The 24,732-nt window shown below is 41.4% G+C and overlaps 1 protein-coding gene across 20 annotated transcripts in view; it reads right to left on the bottom strand.

Annotated features, from left to right (window-relative positions):
- Positions 1-24,732, bottom strand: part of JAKMIP3 (Janus kinase and microtubule interacting protein 3) — a 144,257-nt gene that overhangs the window by 74,864 nt on the left and 44,661 nt on the right. For 19 of the 20 annotated variants that reach the window (XM_077350141.1, XM_077350144.1, XM_077350143.1 and 16 more), the window contains exons 2-3: positions 24,470-24,691; positions 13,161-13,658 (exon numbers count right to left, since the gene is read on the bottom strand). In XM_077350141.1, coding sequence (XP_077206256.1) covers positions 13,161-13,658; positions 24,470-24,604 — 633 coding nt within the window. In that variant the 5' untranslated portion in view covers positions 24,605-24,691. Of the gene's footprint in view, positions 1-13,160; positions 13,659-24,469; positions 24,692-24,732 lie in introns of those variants that run through there. The other variant, XM_077350157.1, reaches the window with a different exon arrangement.

The following is a 24,732-nucleotide window of genomic DNA, read 5'->3' as shown; positions in this document are numbered from 1 at the left end:
AATAAACAAAACATAATTAAAGAAAGGCAGCGCAGAATAAACTGGAACCGCTGTTGACAAAGCGGGGGAGCGGGTGGGAAAGAGATTATTATTATTATTATTATTATTATTATTATTATTAGATTTCTAGTCCGCCGCTCCCCTGAGGCTCGCGGCGGGTAACAACATATAAAACCCCCATAAAAACCCTAGTACATAAAACACCTAAAACAATCCCCAACCCACCTGACCCACCCTACCTGATGGCGGCAGAACTATCCGCAAAAACCAGGGGTCACTGCTGATGTAGATGTAAAGGGGGGGCGATCTAAAAAGGGGGGGCACCGACCTCAACCATAGGCCTGGCGGAAGACCTCCGTTTCGCAGGCTCTGCGGAAGGATGGCACGGTCCTTGGGTGTGCATGTCAGGCATGTCTCAGAGATGTGCAGGGCAGCATAAGGGTGGTGCAGCATGAGCGGGTAAGCTTATAAACCAGCCAGAGAAGAAGTGATATCTTTGAATGGCAAATACATTTATTTATTTATTTATTTATTTATTTATTTATTTATTTATTTATTTATTTATTTATTTATTTATTTATTTATTTATTTATTTTTTTATACCACCCTTCCCTACGGCTCTGAGCGGTTTACATAAAACATTTTTGAACATTCACATAGAACACTATCAGAATCAAATATAACAATATAACAATAACAACAACATATCAACTGGAACAATTAGAACAGCACTTCAACAATAACTTGAAAATCCCTTAGTAGGTTTGGTCCTAAATAAAAGGATTGCTAAAAGAAAATGGGGAAATGGCAGAGAGGTTCAATGACTTTTTGGCTTCTGTATTCACTGTGGGATGTGTAGGGCACATACCCATGCTACAGCCCCTATTTTCAGGAAGGAAGTCTGAAAAACTGAGGGGCTTTACGCACCGGGATCTTTGTTGCAAATTGGTCACTGAATGAAAAATCGCCATTTAAAATAGTGGAATTCGTCGTTATGCATACCTGCCTTTGTAGTGGAATCCAGTTGCGTTTTGTAGCGTTTCCCACAGCTTCCGGTCTCGGCAGAAAAGGAAGCGCTATTGCCAAGCTCGTCCCGCCCCTGGCCGTCAAGCAGCCAATGGGCAGCCGCTAGCATGCTCCCAAACAGCCCCTTTCCCTTTAAGAAAGGTTTAAAAAAAAAAACAGACCCATAGCAACGAATCTGGGTGGATTCGTTGCAACGGAGAGACCCATCCAGCTGCCTAATGTGAGCTGTCGTTTGATCGTATGATCGTTGCCACGCTGCCTCGAGTCATAAAAAAAAAATCCCCCCCCCTCTCACGGGCCCGATTTTCGGCTGAATTAATGTGTAAAAAATAAAGGGACTTTATTTCAGCAAACGGGCTTTTATGTGGTTTGTGCTTAGTGACTAAAGGTGAAGGACTGAAGCCAGGGAAGCCTCTAAACAGAAAGAGGCTCACTGGGGCGTTTATCCCCGCTCGCTCGGAGAAAAAAAAATGGCGATCGCTTCGCCGGAAGTTTGGAGGACAGGCTCAGGAGGAGGGACTTTGAAGAAACCGCAACAATGTTAACGCACAGGTCTTTATCGCTAGTGTTGCAGATTGTTTGCAAGAGTGTAGCGCTTTCCGGAGGGTGAATCCACTTTTTGGGATTCCCCTGAAAGCGCTACAACAAAGCGCTTTTTGCTGATCGGTTTCAGGAGTGTTGCAGATTGTCTACGACGTCGTGCGTTATGGCAAATCAATAGCGTTTCCAATTGGCAACCACTGTGCGATTTTGAAGCCGTGCAAAAAGCCCCTGAGTCAAATTGAGGTGACCAGAGATTAAGTTCTAGACATACTGAGGAAATTACAAACCAATAAGTCTCCAAATCCTAATAGCACACACCCAAGAGTTCTTAAGGAATTTAGATGTGAGATCATTGATCTACTAACCCATATATGTAATCTATCAATAAATTCAGGTGGTGTACCAGAAAACTGGAGAGTGGCAAATGTGGCATCAGTTTTTAAAAAGGGATTCAGAGAGGATCGAGGAAATCACAAGCCATTCCCAGGCAAATTAGCAGAAACTATCAGCAAAAATAGAGAGACAAAGTTAGCTAAGGGAAAATCAGCATGGTTTCTGCAAAGGGAAGTCCTGCCTCACCAGTCTTGTGGAGTTCTTTGAGAAAGACAACAGTAACCCAGGAGACTTTATATACCTGAAGTTTCAAAGGTACCTCACCAAAGACCCTTGAGTAAATTTAGCAGTCCTAGGATAAACACTTGGGATTAAACACTGGTTAAATGACAAGAAGGAAACAGTAGAAATCAATGGTCAGTTCTCACAATGGAAGGAAGTAATCAGTGGTGTCCCATAAGGAATGGAATCGGGGCTGGTACTATTTAATTAGGAGTGGAATTAGGGGTGAATAGTGTAGTGGGCAAGTTTGCAGATCACAAAAATATTCAAGATGATGAAAATTAAGGCTGACTGCAAAGAGCTCCAAGAGGATCTCCTCAAACTGTGTGCGTGGGTGACAATATGGCAAATGAAGTTTGGTGCTAGTAAATGTATTCACACTGGTACAAAAAACTCCTCATCTTCAAGTATAGGCTAATGGGGTCTGAACTTGCTGAGATTGATACCATTTCCGCATGAGGAATTTGCCCTGCCCGGCCTCTCATCATTCACGGGTTTTAATGCTGCTTCCTCATGATGTCAGCAGCAACCCGCAGCTCACCAGTGGTTGGCGCAAGCTTTCATCCCCCTTGCCCCATAAGGAGAGAAAGCAGTAGAATCTACCTCCCCTTTCTTGTTGTGGCGCATAACGAGGCACAAACAGGGGCAAGCCTGTCTAAAAAAAAGAAATGCACGATAGTCTCGCTAGGGTTTTGCCCACCCTCATACCTGCCCTCTCCTCTCCATTTCCAGATCACTATTTTTTTTTAAATGGTGCTGTCCACATTGCTACAGGACCACAAAGTGATGTATCTGTGTATCAGTGGAAATAAAATGTACTGTCGTATTCTCTTCAGTGTGCACAGTAATATTGGGAGAAGGCAGCAACCCTATCTAAAACACATTCATGATTTTGTTTTCTGGTGGCAGGGCATGAATGGGGAAAGGGGGCGTATGTGATGAAGCAGACCTCTCCCTATTAGCATAGTGTCTGTATTCTTTATTTTTAATGTTTATTGTGAACACACAATCATTGGGGTCCAGTTACCATGGCCAGCGTACCAGAAATCTACCCAAACATAAATCAAGACCTTTATTTAAAAATCCTGAAAAGAAATCTTGAAAAATGTTTTACAGTTGTGGCATAATCCTGTAGCAATGTGGAACTGTTGTGGGGGTTTTTTAAATTAATTTTGGGACTCAGAGAGGAGGAAGTTTGAGTCCCCAAAACCACTGCTGTGAAGTGGCCAAACACACGGTTTATAATTGCACATTTGCGAGCAGTAGGTGCCATGCATTTTCCACCTCCATGTGGAAATGGTCTGAGAGAGAGATCTTGGGGTCATAGCAGATAGCTCATTGAATGTGTCAACATAATGTGCTGCAAGAGTGAAAAAGGCAAATTCTACATTAGGGATTCTTAGGAACAGGATAATGAATAAAGCAACCAATATCCTTACAAATCTATCAATGGCTATTAGCTATTGTGGTGACTGAGGGGAATCTCCACATTGAGAGGCATTAAACCTCTGAATCCCAGAGCCAATGTTAGGTGAAAGCCTTGATCTCTATGCTCTGCTGTTGGCTATCCAGAAGAACTGGTTAGCCACTGTGTGTGAAAGGATGCTGGGCTAGATGGACTGCTGGTCTGATCTAGCAGGTCGTCTTATATGTTCTACTGTTGTTATGAAATAGCATGTGCATTTAATACAGTTTTCTTCTATTTATGGCTTTTTGTATTGGGTTTTAAAATATAGGTATGGATTCAAAGATCCCTGAATGGAATGAATTCACAGAATGGACCATTTCCCTCTCTGCAGCTTCCTATACTCTCCTCTGAAAAACTGCTTCAGGGAATTGGAAGATCCTTCATAACAGTACCAAGGACTGCAGCAAGAAAGCGAAATTGGCAGAATATTTTTGTGCAAGCTCTTGCTCTGGCCACAAAGCACTTCTTCAGCTATTTTCTCTTCTGATTATCACATTCTTATCTGCTCTCTATCATTTTTATTTTCACAACAACCCTATCAGGTGACTGGCCCAATGAATGTCATGGCCAAAATGGAATTTGAACACTGTCTCCCAAAACCAAATCTAACATGCTATTATATTACACTATGGCACCAATCAACCAGGAAGTATTTTTCTCTGTTCCTGAGGGCTGTCTTGGCCTTTGAGCAGCTTCTCAAGGGCTTGTGGTCCCCTGCAGTGAAGTTGTAAGCAATCTAGAACCCCAAGGGCCAGTCAAAGCATAGATATGATAGAAGTAAAAGAGAAAGAGGTGAGATGTGTTCCACAAGCTCCTTTTGTTTACTTTTCCTTGGATCCAATACACCATCGTAAAGCCAAAAAATAGAAATAAAAAAGTAAGGAAAAGAGCCACTAGCTCTACTATTACAAGTAAATTATATGGCAATTTTTATTCTTACATAATAAATTTGATTTGACATATTCTATAAAATTGCCTTTCTGTGAGCTGAGGGCATTGTCAAATGCAAGAGTACCTTTCGATCAATGGCAAAACTATGGACTATCTCTTCCTCTTTTTCTTACAAATTTTACAGCAAATGAATCTGAGCACATTATCACAAAACCTTATGTTGTTAGGGGAATCCTGTCCACACCTTTCACTAACTCTAAGGTGCCATTTGCACATCTGTGCACACAGACATGCACACATGTTCATGGGTATATGGGATCAAGAACCCTCTATTTTCTATAGGATTGAATCCAATCTGGGTTTCTTTTTTTTGGGGGGGGGGTGCTGGTGAGAATGGAGAGAGGAGGCCCTTCGACCACAAAAAAAGGCTATGCTGCAGATCATGGGTTCTGCAGTAAGGAGGGAAATTTGATAAAATAGGCCAAAATACACATTATGTTGAGACACACAACCTGACTTATAGTCAAATGTTAGAACAGGGAATAACCTTTAAAAAGGTCTAGGCTGCCTCTGGCAGTTCCAAACCCTGCAATGGCAAAGGAGGGTCTTCAGACTTCCTTCCGCTACTACTTTTGCTAGTAGGCTACAAAGAGGGTCTGTTTGCTCTCTTTCTCTTTCAGAGAGCCCCTCATGGCGTTTTCCACAGGTGAAATCAGTGTGAGGGGAGAGAAGGCTGAAGTTCATCCTTTCCCCTAATCAGGTTCATGACCATTTGCATTGTACCATCTGCATAAAGCAATCTTTACAAGCATTGTTTACAACACTCCTCCTATATTCTTATGGGGATATAATGACTCAAACTTGGATCTGTAGTCCTACTCATGCCTGACAAAGAGGGCTATGACTCTGGAAAGGGTGTTACCCTGGAAATGGTGTTAGTATTTAAGGTGTTATTGAATTTGAATCTAACTACCACAGACCAACTTGACTACCTTCTAAAATTCTCCTTTCCCCTAAGAGTGTGTGGAGTTATGTAAGGCAACAAGGATGTTTCTAAACTTTTACAGAAGTTAGTCCCCTTTCTAATGTTTTGCTTCAGACTGGGCTGGGCACCTGACACATGTCATACATAGCATGTATTTTACCCCTAAATGAAAAAGTTGGTTGTATCCAACTAGGGTTGCAAGCTCTGAATTGGGAAATCCCTGAAGACTTTGGAAGTGGAGCCAGGAGTAGACAGAATTTGGGGCAGGGAGGGACTTGAGTGGAGTATAATGCTATGGTATCCACCATCCAAAGCAACCAGTTTCTACAGGGGATTTGATGTTGTTAGTCTGGAGATGAGCTATCACTCCAGGAGATTCCCATGTTCCACTGGGGACTGGCATCCATATATTCAACCCATAGCCTTTCTGCAAATTATATGCTTGATTATGTGATAATCAAGGCAAGGCAAATACGGCTCTGATCACTCCATCTATGCAATGAATTGTACACAAATGAACACCTAGAGAAAAGGTGGACATCTTGTTTCGTCTTAGTGGTTTAGGAGCCTTTGTTGGTGAAGTTCTAATCAAACTACTATAGCTTCTCAGTCGTAGCATGCTCTGCATCAACATTCATATTTATATTCACAATAAAATAAGTTCCAGCAGTTTCTGTTGTTCATTTTTGTTGTTTGCAGTAATGATGTATCTAGTCTCTAGTCTTTTGCAGCTCCACGTTATTTCTTACAACCTCAGCAGTACTCCAATTAAAGTCCCTGCTTTGCTTTTGTCCTTTGTTCATTCCTTCTTTTTCATGCAGATTTATTTCAGAGAAGCTAGTGGCTTCACACTTGCACAGGATTTTTTCCACATTTGCTTGGCATTATTGATGACTTGCAGCAGAATTTGCAAAGTGACTCCAATAATCAACAGTGTTTTAAAGTAATAAATACAGTATTTGCTGGCGTATAAGACTGTAAAACATGCTCCAAGTGGGGGGGGGGGGTTGTCCTATACGCCGAGTGCACTTCAGTTGGGATAGACATAGCTGCCCATAGTGGCCCATAGTGCTGTAATGTAATGTAACAAACTCTATATTTTGAGTGGAAATGTTGGGGGGTCGTCTTATACACCCAGTCGTCTTATACGCCGGCAAATTTTGCATGTGTTAGATTCTGGCTATTTAACACAGGAAAGCCATCATGGTATTTCATGAGGTTATTTATTTATGTATGTATGTATGTATGTATGTATGTATGTATGTATGTATGTATGTATGTATGTATTTATTTATTTATTTATTTATTTATTTATTTATTTATTTATTTATTTATAATATGGAATATTTGTAGTGTGGCCAGACATTCCTAGAATTGTCTGGCAGCCAGGAAATATGTTTGGAGGTGGTTAATTATTGCCTACCTTCATATCATGACCCTAGTGTTGAAAGATTTCCATCCAAATATTAGCCAGGGTCCACTCTGCTTAGCTTTAGAGATGTGATCAGGAGCATTAGAATAAGGACCTGGGCTCCAATCTCCAGTTTGACATGAAGTTCAATGGGTCACTGTATCTGTCCCCATAATCTTTACAGGGTTGCTATGAGGATAAAATGATACCCTGAACTCTTGGGAATGGAATAAAAATTGAATAGCTGATGGATACATATGTGAATTAGTCCTTAAGAAGTAAAAAAAAAAAATCTTGTAAGTTTGGCAACTACTGAGTGTTATTCCTCAAAATTTGGGCAATGGCAACACCTTTAGTTATCAAGCGTATGGTGAATGAAAGGCACACTTCCAGGAAGGATTCAGAACAGCATTCAAGATCTTACAATCAGAGTAAATAGAATGGGGCTCATGGGCCTAGTATAAATACAGTCTAGTCTATTTTGAAATAAAAGTGCCCCATTTCCTTTTTCCCCCTTCCACTTGAATCGCTGATTCTGAAATGCTAACCTTTATTTAGACATACTTTGTATGTCAGTGCATACATGCTTTTAAACTAGTAAGCCTATTCATCAAAGGCATGCATTCTTTTGTTTTTCAAGTACAATATTCAAACTTGCAGAAATTTCTCTGAAGAAGAGATATGATCAAGACCAAAAGACCTCAAGGAATGCATTAGCATAGAACTGACAATTGCAGAACCAGAAGTGTGATCAAAGATTTTATGTGCAGAGGCAGTGGGGGAAGGGTCAAAAGCAGCTGTCCTGAATGCTGCTGCGTCTAGCAGAAGAAAGAAATGTCGGCCATGGATGGGGGGGGGGGGAATTAACAAATATAAACCTTTAGAGAGCTACAGCTCCAATATTTTGCCTAATCATAATTTTTACCTTTTCCAGCTACAGAACATATTTTTAGAGTAGGATGTGTCCAACATACAGAAACAGTGGTCTCCTGATTTACACAGACCTTTACTTCAGAAATGCTTTTGTTTTCTTTCAAAAAGGACTAATAAGAAGCAGGTATAAAGAATTTTGCTTTTCCAACCTGTTTTTGTTCAGTACTGAGTATTATACAGTCTCACAATGAACTGTCTGCTCATGGCCTAAGACATTTATCGTGGCATGATTTTTCATGAGCATTGCCAAGGCTTTGGATTCTGAAAGCTATAATAAATGTTTTAGATGTTAAGGTGCCACAGGTTCTGTTGCTCTTTTGTAACAGCATCTATGTTTGACATTTGTACTAATGTCCTGAAGTCAGCTACAGGGCAATCCTAAACAGAGTTATGCATTTCTAAGAGCACTGACTTCAATGGATTTAAGAGTGCATAACTGTTAGTTTTGATGTTTAGTTACTAATCATCTCATGAAAACATGCCTTGAGAAATCAAATAGATCTCCAGTTTGTCTGTCTATAAAATGGCAAATATAAAGCATAAAGATAAAGATGAATTATGGCTTTGGGGTTATGATGCATGCTCAGAAAACAGTCTGGCATTAAGTATTTGTTGAGGATTATTTTGCCTTAGCAGCAGACCATTATTAATATGTGTTCTAATTAAAATTGCTCAACATGAGAAACAGAAGAGATTGTAAGCATTGGCTGGCTTACTAAAATAGATTATGCATGGAGCGGAAAGGCTGGGCTGGCGGCAACAGGGCTGTGAGGCTAATCCACAATTATGCATGACATTGCTGCCATCCCGGCCATCTCCCAGCTCTGGCCCAAATCAGGGCCTTGGATGGCCCACAGTAAGGGGACACAGATATTTCTGCATTCCCTGTGATGCCGTGGTTGCCAAATGCGGCTCTGCTAGGTCAGCCCCATACATAATGGAAGACACTAGCCTACGGTGTCCCTGCAAGGACACCAAATACCCCATTCAGCTTTGCGGTGCTACAGAGCTGAATGGGATGGTTTCCCACCCCCATGATGGTGGGTTGCAGCAGGCCACTCTCCTGCCATTATGTGGTGGGGCTCCCATGCCCCCTGCTCCCCTCTCTGCCACCGCTACATGACACAATGGGCTCTTCCAACCCCAGTGTTGGGCATGTGCACACACAACATTGGGGCAGTCCACTTGCACTGGGGGATTCCTTCCCCCGTGTGTCCTCGGGGAAGTGCGGGGCATGCTACCCTACTGCAAGGAACCGGCAGTGACCCAGCACAGCTGTTGCTGTGCATTATTGGTCTAAGTGATACAGCACTTTTTCAGTGAGAAATTATTTCCTTTTCAGAATATATTGGCAACTCAGTGGTTTTTTCCTCAAAAAGATTGAAATCAATAAACACATAAGTGAGCTGAAGGTTAAAGATTTTATTTGCAGAAGAAGATATAAATCCTTACATCCCTTTTGTTGTCGGAAACCCTCTGCAAAGAACAACAATGGCCAGACCCCCATGGAACTGTTCCATGGGCCATACTTTCCACAGGCTATGCCAAGATTAAATTGACTAAACAATCATACAGATTAGGGGTCTCAATGGATGGATGAGGAAGTGCTGACAGAAGGAATGGTTTAGAAATGCTAGACACTGAGAAACTTTCTGGGACAGGCTGGATTTGTACAAAAAAAGATGGGCTTTATTCAAACCAAAAGGGAACCACTGAAGGAAGGCAATCAATTGCATGGGCATTCAAATATAACATACAGAAGATCAGGGGCCTTACTATTGCAATTGCTATTATTGCTAACATACACTCAAGAAAATCAGTGAGATTGCCTGGTGAATGGAAAATTTCAATGAACATAAAGCAAACCATCAAATGTTCCACATGTTATGTGTGATCTTTTTTGAACCAAGATATTCAGTGTAAATGAAACAGCAGACATCATGTTTTTATTGCATCTTTGTACAAGATGATCTATTTACCTCATAACCTATGAAAACTATATTCCTATATTGGCCATATAATTAAGATTATCTCACTACATTCCTAAATTTTAGATATAATGATGTACTTGTTATCTCCCTGTAATGTGTTTAATGCAGAAAAGGATAATCAGATCTGCTGGAATATTGAAGAAGAAGAAGAAGAAGAAGAAGAAGAAGAAGAAGAAGAAGAAGAAGGAGGAGGAAGAAAGAAAGAAAGAAAGAAAGAAAGAAAGAAAGAAAGAAAGAAAGAAAGAAAGAAAGAAAGAAAGAAAGAAAGAAAGAAAGAAAGAAAGAAAGAAAGATTATAAGGAAGAATCAGACATGTGGCACTGACCTCATTTCTTCTTTGTAACTTGGGGCAATAAATTTGGATGTTCTTCAAGTGAGCAAGTGTGATGAAATGAAATTTAACTCAAGTGGATTAACTCTCATCAAAATCATATCTTTTCCTTTGGAAAGGAATCTCTAATATTAATTCTGAATATGACATAGATTAAAGTTCATAATTTCTCACACAACTGAAGATATGTTTCTCACTATCATCTTTGTCATAGAAAACATCAAAGAGCTCAATCAACATAATAAATTAGCCCATATAAAAAAGCTGGCTAAAGCTGAATGTCGTGAAGACAAAAGTAATGACAGTGGGGGAATTGCATGACTTTAAGGTTGACAATGAAGAAATTGAAATTGCTTAAGATTTTCTATTCCTTGGCTCAATGATCAACCAAAGGGGGGACTGCAACAAAAAAATCAGGAGACTGAGATTCAGAAGGGCAGACATGAAGATGCTTGAAAAGATTCTTAAATGTAAATATGTTGCTAGCGAGCAAGATTAAGATAATGTATGCTATAGTATGAAAGTTGGACAATGAAAAAAGCTGAAAGGAAGTTGATTAATTTGAAATGTGTTGGAAGAGAGTTTTATACATACCATGGACCATGAAAAAGACAAATAAGTGGGTTCTAGATCATAGAATAATAGAGTTGGAAGGGACCTCCCAGGTCATCAAGTCCAACCCCCTGCGTTATGCAGGACAGTCACAACCCTATCACTCATCCATTTTAACCTGCCACCCCCTTGAACCTTCACAGAATCAGCATCTCCGTCAGATGGCTATCCAGCCTCTGCTTAAAAATTTCCAAAGATGGAGAACCCACCAGCTCCCGAGGAAGCCTGTTCCACTGAGAAACTGCTCTACCTGTCAGGAACTTCTTCTGGATGTTTAGACGGAATTTCTTTTGAATTAATTTCATCTAGTGGGCTCTGGTCTGTTTTTCCAGGGCAAGAGAGAACAACTCTGCTCCATCCTCTACATGGCAGCCTTTTAAATACTTGAAGATGGTTATCAGATCCCCTCTCAGTTGTCTCCTTTCCAGGCTAAACAGACCTTTCTTCATACGCCTTGGTCTCCAAACCCCTCACCATCTTTATTGTTCTCCTCTGGACACACTCCAGTTTGTCAACATCTCTTTTCAACTGGGGTGCCCAAAACTGTACTCCAAGTGAGGCCAAACTAGAGCAGAGTAAAGTGGTACCATCACCTCCTGCGATCTGGACACAATACTCTGTTTGATACGGCCCAAAATCCCATTTGCCTTTTTATCCACCGAGTCACACTGCTGACTCATGTTCAATGTATGGTCTATTAAGACTCCTAGATCCTTTTCGCACATACTACTGCCAAGTCTCCCCCATCCTATATTGGTGTAGGTGGTTTTCCCTACCTAAATGCAAAACTTTACATTTGTCCCTACTGAATTTCATTTTATTCAGTTTAGCCCACCTCTTGAGCCTATCAAGATCATCCTATATTCTGATTCTGTCTTCTGATATATCAAGTCTGAACTCTCCTTAGAAGCTAAAATGACCAATAGAAAACCTAAAAATGCCAGGGAAATTGAAGACTCCAGGAAAAGAAAACCAACCATGAGATATATTGACTTGACTGAGGAAGCTGTGGCCCCCAGTTTGCAAAATCTGACCAAGGTTGTTAATGATAGGACATTTTGGAGGACATTAATTCATAATGTCACCATAAGTTGGAAGTGACTTGAAAGCATTTCACCCACAAATCTATCCCATCTTAATTAACTGCAGACTATTTAATTACAAATACCATCCCAAAATATTGTTTAAAAGCCTGCATATCAACTTCACCGTAATCATAGCACCGTAATCACAACTGCTGGTTACATGGTAAAATAAAAAAAATAGTTATGGGATATATGAAACTGACAACTTTTAAAATATCAGGTACAAATTATATACATTCAAAAACTACCTAGGAGATGTATAAAACAGAAGACAGTCTGACTGAATTTGTATGCAAAATATAATCTGTGTGGCACGAAGACATTATCCTGGAAGTAAAAAGTGTGAGAGGGTAATCCTGTGTAGCATCACTTCCATATACTACACTCACATATGTATATGGTGTGTCACCACAGCATGCTAAAAAGTTGCAGTATGTCACAGGTTACATGTTATTTCTTACACAAAATCTCTTCAGTTATTAAAGAAAACTTATATAGAAAGCTAGAATCTTGCATCCAGTAAATACAATCCAACAGAAAATTAAGGCTTTTTTAAGCCTCTTCAGATCAATGGGCTGTACTGGACCGTGGCTGGTATGCCATATTTGCAGATCAGAAACATATAAACATTCTAATTGTTTAACCAGAAAACTGTGGGGGAAAGAGAGTAATAATTACAAGGTTGGGAATTATACTGCTCTAGCCTTTCAATTTAGTCATCAAAAAGTCTCTTTTCTTTCACTAACCATTCTGCAAGTGGCTGGATGAACAATAGACACAATAATTTAGAATGCTGCAGTAGAAATCTTCACATAAGGAGAGCTGGAAAAGAAACCTGCCTCTCTCTCAATTGACTCTTTACCATCTCTGCAATCATGGTCTTCAGAATATATTATGTATCTTCCTGTAACAAAAATTCAAAACTTGTACTGTATACTAACCAGTGGTGATGCGGAGCTTATTTCTTGAGGAACTGAAATGATCATTTAAGTAGACTAAACAGAGAAAAAGATAACCTGGATCATAATCTTGCAGCCTGTTGCTTACAGTGGAGCATATGTTATATGTTTTAGAGACAAACTCATTGCCAACATTTTCATTAATGATGAATGAACCTCAGAAGGATCAGAAATGCTGCCCAGATTAAGTAGTCTCAAAGCAGTATGCTTTGTCAAGTATATTTTCAACTGTTTTCAGCATATGCACGGGTATGACATCCCCCCCCCCATACACACACAAACCACCAAACCCAAAGATAGCCTCACATACCAGCCTGCGAATTTCCCGTTCACATTCTCGCTTTATTCGGGTGATTTCTTCCTGGTGTAGGTGATAGACACTCCGTATCTCTGCTGCTTTCATTTTGTCAGCTTGAATGACCACTGATAAAGCTTCTTCTGCTTGTTTTTTAGCTCCCTTGAGCTCTGAAATTTCCTGTTGCATTTTGGTTTTCTCCACTTCAAACCCTTTCTTGGCCTCCTCCTTTGCTTCAGAGAAAAGCACTGTCTTAACCTTATCGGGCGTCCCATCCCGCACAGTCGTTAGTAAGGCCTGTAGTCTCTGGATTTCGTTATCTTTAATTTTTATAACTCTAAGGAGCTCAGCTTCATGCTGTCTTAAAAGTCCTTCTCTAACAGCTTGGAGCTCCTTCATTTTTTCTTCATGAAGTTTAGCCTTGAGTTCTGTGACAATCACTATGTTTTTATGCTGTTCGTGTTCTTTGATCTGTTTAACTTCCTGATTTTTCTCCCTCTCCAACTTGCTGACCTAATAGAAGAAAGAAAGGCCAAAAGAATCACACAGTATATTTTAGAAGTATTTCATCACCAAGGTGGTCCATGATATTAAGAATCAACCGATGTTTATTCAGCATGGCCAAATAAGGAATCTTTTAAAGTCCCTCCCTTGGGCCAACCTCCTCTTGTTCTGTTTCAAGACAATATTGAAAACCCATCCTTCCTTTCTTGCATTTTTCTTAATTGTTTATAATTCCCACACACACATTCACAGGTAGGGATGCTAGTCCCCAGGTAGGACCTGGGGACCCCCCAGTTTTACAGCTCCTCTTGAGATTACAGAGTTCCCCTGGAAAAAAATGGCTGCTTTAGAGTAGTGGTCCCCAACCTTTTTCAGGCTGGGGACCGGCGGCAGCAGGGAGGGCGATTGCCTGGCTGCACATGCCATGCATGCGTAGCCAAAAATGTGCAATGTGCACGTGTGGCTGGGCTGCACATGCGTGCATGCGTGGCCGAAAATGTGCATGCATGGCACTTTCGCGCATGCACGAAAGTGCCACGCATGTGTGTTTTTGGCCGTGCATGTGCATTGCACGTGCGCGGCCCTGCTTCCTTCTTCCCCCCTCCCACAGTAAGAAGCTTGCCGGGCCGCAAGCTTGCAGCCTGGGAAATTTTTTACTGCTGGGGGGGTGGGGAGAGGGAGCCGCGGCCCGGTGCCAGGGCCTTCGTGGCCTGGCACTGGGCCGCGGCCCAATGGTTGGGGACCACCGCTTTAGAGGATGGACTCCATAGTATTATACTCCACTGAGGTCCCTCCTTACTCTGAAGCCTCCCTACTCCTGGCTCCACCCCCAAAGTCTCCAGGTATTTCCCCACCCAGTGCTGGCAGCCCTATGCACAGGACAGTTACTGTATATTTTAAAAGACAAACAAAACCTTAACTCTTTTTTGCCTCCTTTTTAAGTCTCATCCACCATGTGTAAAAATTTTCCTTCCCCTCCGTGACCCATTTCTTTTTCTTCAATCTATTTTTATGTTGGGATCCTGAAAGCAGAGATCTGCTCATTTTATTCCTGCACAGTACTTAATATTTTTATTGATAATGAATATCGATAACAGGGCTGTGAGTTCCAGTTTGGGAAATTCCTGGAGAAGCCTGTCTGGGAAGGGAGGAGCTTGTGAAGGGAAGGGAAATTAATGGGGATGTGATGCCATATATTCTGCCTTGTGAAACTGCTGTTTTCCATACAGAAAATGATTGGTGTAGCCTGAAGATAACTTGCAATTCTGGGAAAGCACACACATACCCTTAAGATTTCTACTTTGATCATGATGTCTGAGGAGGGGAAATGAAGAGAGAGAATGCAAGTCCCCATCAGGGTTAAGAATCCTGGACTACTTTTGTGGTCTAGTGAATGATATACAAATGGAACAGTCAGTCCTTGCAGTTCTGTTCACAAGTATGCTTTTTTGTTGTAGTAGATAGGGCAGTGATTACAAATACAGTGGGCGAGTACGTATGTGTCAAAATCTTGAAAGTTTGGAATGAAATGTTGGCAGTCAATGTCAAAACTCTTACCAGTTTGAACAGACTGAATAGACTGGATGAATAAAACAAAATTGAAGAAATTATTTAGAATATGGAGGGATATTGATACAGCCCATTATCTGCTGTTTCCCAACAGAAGAACTTATTCAAGGACTGTGGTAAAATGGGCCTGTGCTGACCTGCAGGCCGTATTCCATCCTGCCTGTTCCAAGGGGTTTCCAGCTTTTGGAAAGGTTTCTCTCCCTCTCCCCTTCCCTCCCTCTCTCTCTCTCTTTCTCTCAGGTGATGTTGCCATGACCATTTGACCAGGGTATGGAATTGTCTGCTGAGAGGATCAGGACTCCCAGCTTACCTTCTCAGTTTATTTTTCCTGGAGCTCCCCTTTTCAGTCGAATATCTGTGAAGGTCTATGATACAGAGAACCACTACCAGCACTCAATGTTAAAAGATATTTAGTAAAAAGAAAACATTCTTTTAGCAGAGCACCCGATTAGGCAAGGAACTGAGTGAAATGCAAATCCTTCTGTGCCTCTTGCTATACATGCCCTATCAGGTGTTTCAATTGGATCTGTTAGTTTAAGACTCTGTTAGTTTAAGAAATTACAGACTTTGACCAAGTTTCCATTACTTTAAAACTTTCTCCAGCTCTCCATGTGAGAATATGGTCAAAATGGTTGCCTTCCCTAGACCTCAGTTCCGTCTGTCTGATGTACTCCATACTTTGCTAACCTTCACTATTATCATTTGTATGAAGGTGAATTAAGGTATGTCTGGAGAGCAATTGTCAGCCCCCTCCCTAACTGGTCTGCTCAATGGGGGGAAAACTGTTAAAATATTCAACTTCCACAGAGGAAAAATGCTTTTCTTCATAAGACAAAACAAAACTATGTAGAAAGACTACTGGAACCCAATAGGGGTCTTGTGTCCAAATGTGAATCAGGGACAAGAATAGGGGCATTTTCAGAGAAGTGGCAGGCAGAAAGGTGCCTGTTTTCTCTCACCTGACAGGGCTTCCTAGAATTTCCTTCCCCAGTCATTTCTTCCCCTGTGTCCTCCTCCCCACAAATAGTTCAAGGGCCTTTTTGCACGGGGATCTTTGTTGCAAATTGTTTGCGGAATGAAAAATCGCCATTTAAAATAGTGGAATTCGTCATTATGCATACCTGCCTTTGTAGTGGAATCAGTAGCATTTTTTAGCGTTTCCCACAGGCTTCCGGTCTCGGCAGAAATTGCTAGAAAGGAAGCGCTATTGCCAAGCTCGTCCCACCCCTGGCCATCAAGCAGCCAATGGGCAGCCGTTAGCATGCTCCCAAACAGCCCCTTTCCCTTTAAGGAAGGTTAAAAAAAAAAAAAAAACAGACCCATTGTAACGAATCTGGGTAGATTCGTTGCAACGGAGAGACCCATCCAGCTGCCTGGGGTGTTTGAGCTGTCGTTTGATCATTTGATCGTTAACACGCTGCCTCAGAGTGAAAAAAAAAATCCCCCCCCCCTCTCACGGGCCCGATTTTCGGCTGAATGGAATGTGTGAAATGTGTGTGCTTAGTGACTGAAGGGGAGGGACTGAAGCCGGGAAGCCTCTGTTTGAGCTGTCATTTGATCGTGGCCACGCTGCCTCCGAGTGGGAAAAAAAAATCCCCCCTCCCCCCCCCTCACGGGCGCGATTTTCAGCCGAAACAGTGTGAAAAATAAAGGGAAAATACATCAGCAAACGGGCTTCTGCGGGCTTCTTGTGCTTAGTGACTGTAAACAGCTCTGAGGAGGGACTGCAGCCTGGGAAGCCTCACTGGCTAAACGGAGGCTCGCCGGTGCGTTGATCTCCACTCGCTCGGGGGAAAAAAAATGGCGATCGCTTCGCCAGAAGTTTGGAGGACAGGCTCAGGAGGAGGGACTTTGAAGAAACCACAACAATGTTAACGCACAGGTCTTTATCGCTATTGTTGCAGATTGGTTGCAGGAGTGTATCGCTTTCCGGAGGGTGAATCCACTTTTTGGGATTCCCCTGAAAGCGCTACAACGAAGTGCTTTTTGCGGGTCGGTTTCAGGAGTGTTGCAGATTGTCTACGACGTCGTGGGTTATTCCAAATTAGTAGCGTTTTCAATTAGCAACCATTGTGCTATTTTGAAGCCGTGCGAAATGGCCCCAAAAGTTGGAAATCCACCTTGAAGTGGTGGTGCTGGGGACACTGGGAGCAAGGCTGTGAGGGAGAAGTTGTGATTAGTGGCAGGTTTAATCACGCTGCTCTTGCCTGCAAGTTCCTGGCTACAAATTCTCCTCCCAGCTTTTCATTTAAGATATGTTTAATGGCACGCAATGAAGGTAGGCTCAGCCCGTAAGAAGCTGCTTCTCTTTTCCACTTAGAAAGAAAACCACTTGTTAAAACTAGAACTAATGGGGGAGGGGTGTTGCTTTTTATTCTTGTCACATTTAGCTCTGTTCAGTTGATCAAGCAAGCTGTTTCAGTTTGGAAGCTTTGCTTTTGGGCTTGCCCAGAGAATTCATGATTTCCCTGAGCCTTTAAAATCAGCATTTGGGGGCTATGGAACATGTCTCAGTTTTGTTGAGAATCTAGGGCATGGGATAATCCAGGAGCACATTGGTTTTTCGTGTAATTCACTTTGCTATTCAACTGAAACGTTCTCTGACATTGAACGTGCAAAGTTCAATGGGAAAATAAAAATTCACCTCAGCCCTTATTAAAGCAGGCTAATTGGTATGGGTCTGTTTAATATTCCAGCAGCCTAAATGTTCTTCCTGGATGATAAAAAAATGCAATGTCTAAAACAGACATGTATTGGGGTAGGGGAAGGGAGTAGGCGGAATATTTTTGAAGCAGCCTAGTTCATATATAAGCCCTGATCAGACTGGATAAAATAAGGCAGATCATAACAAATTAATATGGTGGAAACTCAGTGCTTCCCATATGCTAATTAAATTATTTATTAATTAATTACTATTATTAGCTCTGTTTGTATTATTTAATATTTTCATTTATAGAGTTCTCCTTGCTCACCGGGACCCAAGGGGGATTAAAAGTATGGTCAAACATTAATCAGTAAGCAGATCACAAGCTATGATAACTTTTGAATTTAACATATTATGGGCAATTCTGCATCAGTGGCACCACTCTGTGGTGCTGCTGGTGCATTGTGGTGGAGCAGCATGCTTTGCCACTTCCTGTGTCCCTATGTGTGACACATTTAGGTGGGGGGTCTGGCCCACTGCTTTCTGTGTCCCCACAAAGGGTATATTTTGGTGATGGACCTGGTCCAGTACTGAAATGTGTCCCTGTGGGGGATGCAGACATGGAGGAAAGGTTCTGCCATGCAGGGGGGCAGTGGGGGGAGTTGCAAGAAGTTGGGATTGCGTTCTCATGCAATCCCACCTTCCTGTAAAAAAACCTTTTCCATTTGGCCTCATTAAGGCTGAGTGAGGCATTTTTTGTCCCCTCTGAGCCTTCAGCCCAGCTCTTCCCATCCACGTGGGCCTCCGCTAGGCTAGGTCCTGTTGGCCCCCATAGTGCTTAAGGAAATGTGGAAACTCTCTGTGTTCCCTTAAAGCAGGGAAATGGCAACCTAACATATGCCAGGCCCAGGAGGGGGCCAGTCCGACAGCAACATTATGTGGATGCAGGAATTAGCCCCACTTCCATATGAGCATCATCTTGGCCATTTTTGCCTGTGCGAAATCGAAATCAACAGAAATCTTATGCAGAAAAGAAAAGGCAACTCAAAATTGGCTTTCAGAAAAAGATCAGGGTAATAATGGTCTCAAAAGACTAGGAAATAATTCAGGGATAAACATAACAACAACTAAAGGCACACAAATGTGTGTGGGAAATAGGGTACAAACTAAAGCAGTATGGGTCAAGACCCTGACCAATAAAAAGCCCAACAACCACTTGCTGAACAACTCATAATAGTGATCCAAAAGAAATTTCTGTGGTAACAAATATAAAGATTACACAGTTTTTTAGCAAGTTTCCTAAACATTTCCAGTTCCAAATAAGAAATGGCACATCAGATTAATAACCCCCGAAACAACCTTACCCTTGCCTAGAACAATTAATACTAATTAATCAGTGTTGGAAGTTAAATCTCTCACTGACACTACATGCACATATTATAACAACATGCAAATAGCTTGCTTTTAACAATGTCTTCATAGGTATGAATCTACTGCACAAACAATTCAATACTGCAATACTGCTGAACTGGCTTTTCAATGTGTAACAGACATCAGAGTTTTGGAATAGCATTCTCCAGCTCATAATTAAAACTGAGTTACAAGAGACGATCCATTCAGAACTCTTTGCTATAATTGCTTGTCTACAGCTAAAATCAGTAACATGCTAGGTATGTTAATCTCAACACATTGATTTAAAAAAATAAAGTGAAGGTTTGCAAAGTTGCCCATGGCTTACATTGCCAGGGATGGCAACATGGATAATTACAATGGAAAAATCAATACAGTAGTCTGGAGAGCTTGCAATTATGGGCTATCATACCTGGACAGAATGAAGCTAAACCTTATAGGCCAATCTTACATGTAATATGTATGAATATGAGCTGCAAAAGTCAGCTCCCAATATTCAGCAATGGATATGGGATATTAAATCCATTCTTGAAAGTTCAAGATAGCTGCCAATTTGTACTGTCTAGAATCCAACAAGCTACTTTGGAGATGATGAAGGCCTCTCTGTTTTAAAAGGGGATTTTTCTAGGGAATTACTCCTTAAGACACAGAAGCTCCAGGCCTCCTTACATGTGGAAAATCATTACCATGCCGAAGTGGTTAGGACGCATCTAGGGTGCCAACACTTACTTAGAAAATTCCAAGAAATTTGGGAACAATCCCTGGGAATGGCAGAGTGCTCCATGGGGATGTGATACCAGGAGAAACAGCTGCCCTGGGTGAATATGAGAAGTCCTATGGTTGCGTAACCCTGAGCTAGGTATGGAATGAGCCAGGAAGGAGTGGAGCCTGTCGATGCAGAAGGGTACAGAATGTGTGAGAAGCAGAAAAGGGAAGCAAGATCTTGAACCTTAACCATAGTCTCTGAACTCCTTGTTTAAGGAAACAATGATTTGTGTATGGAAACTGTTAGGGAAGGAGACTTTTGTTCTAAATTGTACATTTTAGAATGATTTTTTTCTGGGCTGTGTTATCTAATGGGGTGTTCATTTGGGACTTTAATCTTCGAAGCCAGTGCACAGAGTGTTCAGCTGGAGTCTTCCTTGGTCATCTTGTGCTAATGAAATGGAATGCAAGTGCAAGACTCCCAAGGTCTCAGCCCTGAAGCTCCCATGACCTCATTTGTACCTGTGTCAATCTCAGCTCCCCCCCCCCCTTAAATGACATCAGTTCTAGGGTTGCCAGCTCTGGGTTGGGAAATTCCTGAAAACTTTGAGGGTAGAGCCAGGAGTGAGTGGGATTTGGGGCGGGTAGAGACCTCAGTAGAGTATAATGCTATGGAGTAGACCCGCCTTTGCAGGCATTTTCTCCAGGGGAACTGGTCTCTTTAGTCTGGATATGAGCTATAATTCCAGGGGATCCCCAAGTCCCACCTGCAAACCGGCATCCAGGGACCTTCTCTAACATACTAGGCCCAAAGGCCTGAGCCGAGGTCTTGAAAAGGCCAAGAAACAGCTGGGACAAGGCCAGTTTTGTGTCAGTTATCTCTTTAAAAGACTCTTAACTTAAGGATTGTTTGATGCCCACTTAGACATCATCCAGTGGTAGATCATGTATAATGGGAACAGGATGCATATCTAAGTAGTATCGGGATTCAAGAAACACTTAAGGAATAAACAGTAAAACTTAGACAAAGAGTTCAATGAAATCTGAACGCAACTCTGGCTAAAACTCCAACTTGTTTCCTTTCAGTGAATGGTAGCTGAAGTAAAATGCATACATTAGAATCCATTATTGTCTCCTCTTTCTCTCAGCAGAAACATTCAATCAAAACTTTTCATGTGAAAACAACAGCATCATCACTTATCTTGACAATGCTTGTGAAGCTCCAGAGAAAATTATCAGTAGTGCTTAGACAAACACTCTAGTGATTCATTGCACATATAAACAGGCCTACTCTTTGACATTTACAGGGCTATTTAGAAGCTATGTTTGGTGGGGTATGCGTTTTGGAAATGCATATGTAAGGCTTAGAATCCAATACTCACCCAGTGGTGAAAATGATTACATGCATCAATTATATAGCCATAGCTTTCTCCAGGCTGTGTCAACACTATATACCAGCTCTGGCCATCTGCCATGTTTTGTGCTATAACAGCTAACTGGACATTCCATGCCTAGACTGCATGACAAAGTCATCCAAGATAGATCCAGTTGATTCCCATAACTGTTATACTATAGGTCTGTGAACACATGTTCCAACTCATGATTACCATACATGCATAAACATATAGACATCAGAGGTACTTGGTGAAACTGGTGGAAATTCAACCCTGTGCCTGACTACCTCTGTTTTCTATTAATATTCTTTTCTAATTCTTCTACTTCATCTCCATTGCCTCCTTCTGGCATTTTGCCTCCAACTCTTTAGACATGGTTTATTTTATTTGTTTAAAAACATGTATTGATATTCTGCCTCTCCTTATGTTCAAAGTGATATGCAACAACATCAAGATAAAATAGTTTAACACTATAGCTATACCCATGGACACCAGAAACTGCCTTAGAGCATTGGTCCATCATAGTCAGCATTGTCAAATCAGATGGGCACCAGCTCTTAAGCAGAGGTCTTTCACGCCACCTGCACTTCAGATAGTGTTATTTGGAGATGACAAGGATTGAACCTGAAACCTTCTGCATTCCAGTGATTCCTTCCTCCTCTCCTTTGTTCATCTGTTAAAGCCATGTTTTGATACTTTGAAGACTAACAAAAAAAGTATTATTCAAATATAAGCCTTGATGGACTAGTTCACACTTCTAAGTTTATTTTATCACAAAAACTTTTAAAATGAATAACTCAACAATAATTACAGTGTTATGTTAGTAATTATTGAAAGATATAAAGACAACAAACCATTAACCTGAAGATATTAAAGAGGAGTCTTCGCATCATAAATATATCTTATAGTGAACATGGCCCCATCTGTAGATACTTAAATCCATGGACCACCTTGAAAGAAGAGAGACTTTTCTTCAAAGTTTGGGGGATCTCTCCAGGCTTGCAGAAAAATCTCAAAAAGAGGGCAAGGGTGTGTTAAAAAACACCCAACTGAAAGCAGTTGAAAGGAGAGAAGGAAGCAGGATAAAGGAAACGTTTATGAGGACTTTCAGAAAAGTGAAAGAGGAAAGCATGGGGAAGGGGAAGTTCTTGTGCTCCGCTGCAAGTTCTTGTGCTCCGCTGCTTGCTTCTTTCTAAAAGCCAGGAGAGAAGCAGCCAGGTGAAAATCATCTGGGTGAGCATGGCCATATCAAATATTGTTACTAGGGAGAAACATTCTAGGGAGAGAGCCAGTTTGGTGTAGTAGTTAGGAGCGTGGACTTCTAATCTAGCATGCCAGGTTTGATTCTGCGCTCCCCCACATGCAACCAGCTGGGTGACCTTGGGCTCGCCATGGCACTGATAAAACTGTTCTGACCGAGCAGTGATATCAGGGCTCTCTCAGCCTCACCCACCCAACAGGGTGTCTGTTGTGGGGAGAGGAATGGGAAGGAGACTGTAAGCCACTTTGAGCCTCCTTCGGGTAGGGAAAAGCGGCATTTCTTCTTCCTCTTCCTCTTCCTCTTCTTCTTCTTCCTCTTCCTCAGACCTGGCAGTAAAGGGCTTTCAAAGTCAAAACTAGCACATCTTGATACATTTAACACAAATGAGCTATCCCTTAACAATGACAAGATCCTGGGTAAGTTCCTTCTAAACTTAAAACACACAGTTGAATCATGGGGAATCTAGACAGAAGTAAGCTGTTTCTATAATTTGGAGAACAAATTATTTAGAAATTTCACTTAGGACAAAATTTGATGACAGTTCCAGATGGATCATAACCAGGTAAAAGAGTTCTTTGTATATACAAGTTTCTCAGTGCTACCTTGAGAATACTTTCCTGTGTGTAAGACCAAGGGATAAATTCCAGTTGGATTTTGAGTAGGGCTGCCCTTGTTGAATACAGTCAACTGCATCTCTAGTTAAATGCTCATAGAAAACAGCCATCTAGACCAGCTTTATCATGAAATAGTAATTTCCACCAGGATTCTAATTTCCAGCCATCTTTTATCATCATCAAAACCTTGAATTTTCATGCAAAACAAAGCTTGAACAAATTTGATTTTGTGATGATGATGATGTTATCCGTTCAGTCGTGTCTGACCCTCGGCGATTCTATAGGAAAGTCCCCCTATAAAAGCAAATACAAGCTCTAGGCTGTCAACCACAGAGAATCATTTGTTTGTTTAATTTTAGAATTAAAATCTTGATTGTTCTCTATAGGAATTGCCAAATCAGCTTGTTTAATGTTTATGGTATATATATTTATATTGTCCTCCCATCCTGGCAGTTTTGCTTTTTTTGAATATGGAGTGTGCTGACAATACAGCTGATTTTGCCTCCATAGGGGACCAATTAGAGAAGCCACTAAATAATTCATCAAAATGCACATTCATGTAAGGAATGGATCTCAAACAACCTTCAGGCTTCATTCCGCAAGAGCAATATTAAGCGGAGGATCCCTCGTTAATGTTTACTGAATATTCTTATGAAAAATACTTTGATTGCAGATTGTGTATTGCTCTGTCGAAAAGAAGACGAAATGAATATGTGTTGTATCTTCTGACAAGTGTTGTTTTTCATTCAGATAAACAATTCTGTTCAGGTGTTCTAAATTTGTATAATGAATGCATCTGGGAGAGAAGCAGGGGTGTGGTTGCAAGACTGTGCCCCCAGTCAGTGCAGTCATTGGAATGCACCCTTATAGCTTATGCATATTTTACAAAGCTATCTCTCCACAACCATGAAACCCAAACTCATGAAGAGATGCATACATGTGAACACTTGTACATATGTAGGCTTTGTGCATATGTTCCAGTGAATGTGTAGCAATCATAGTGAAGGGTGCTGCTGCAATTATAATACTGTGCTAAGCATGATCATTGTAAGGCTACAGCAATGAGGTATATTGAACTTGGGGATTTATGCACCGGAAGAGAGTGATGGAATGGCTTTGTGAGCATGGTCAGGTTCACCCATCATGCTGAAGCGGGCATGCTTTGGAAACAAGAGGTCACTGGAAACCTTTCATTTTGATTGATGGGGAGGAAAGATGCACACCTTACTCTTTTCTTGCTGGAGCTCTATTTGAATGTCTGTGAGTTTTGCCCTGAGCTCTTCATTGGCAGCTTGCAAGGCAGCTAGGGCGTCAGGTCTTTCTCCTTTTGCTCGAAAGCTGGCACCCTTCTTTGACATCGTGAGATAGCGTCAGATTCCAAAGCGGAGAGAACCTTCCGTTCTCCTCAGTTCCTCCAGTCTGTTCCACTACATTTTCTCACTCACCTGCAAAGAAGGTAAATAACAACCATGTGAGTACTGGAAGG

This window comes from Paroedura picta, chromosome 8 (assembly GCF_049243985.1).
Source record: "Paroedura picta isolate Pp20150507F chromosome 8, Ppicta_v3.0, whole genome shotgun sequence".
Lineage (NCBI taxonomy): Eukaryota > Metazoa > Chordata > Lepidosauria > Squamata > Gekkonidae > Paroedura > Paroedura picta.
The sequence above is the reverse complement of the archived record's forward strand: the minus strand, read 5'-3'. Positions and strand labels throughout refer to the sequence as shown.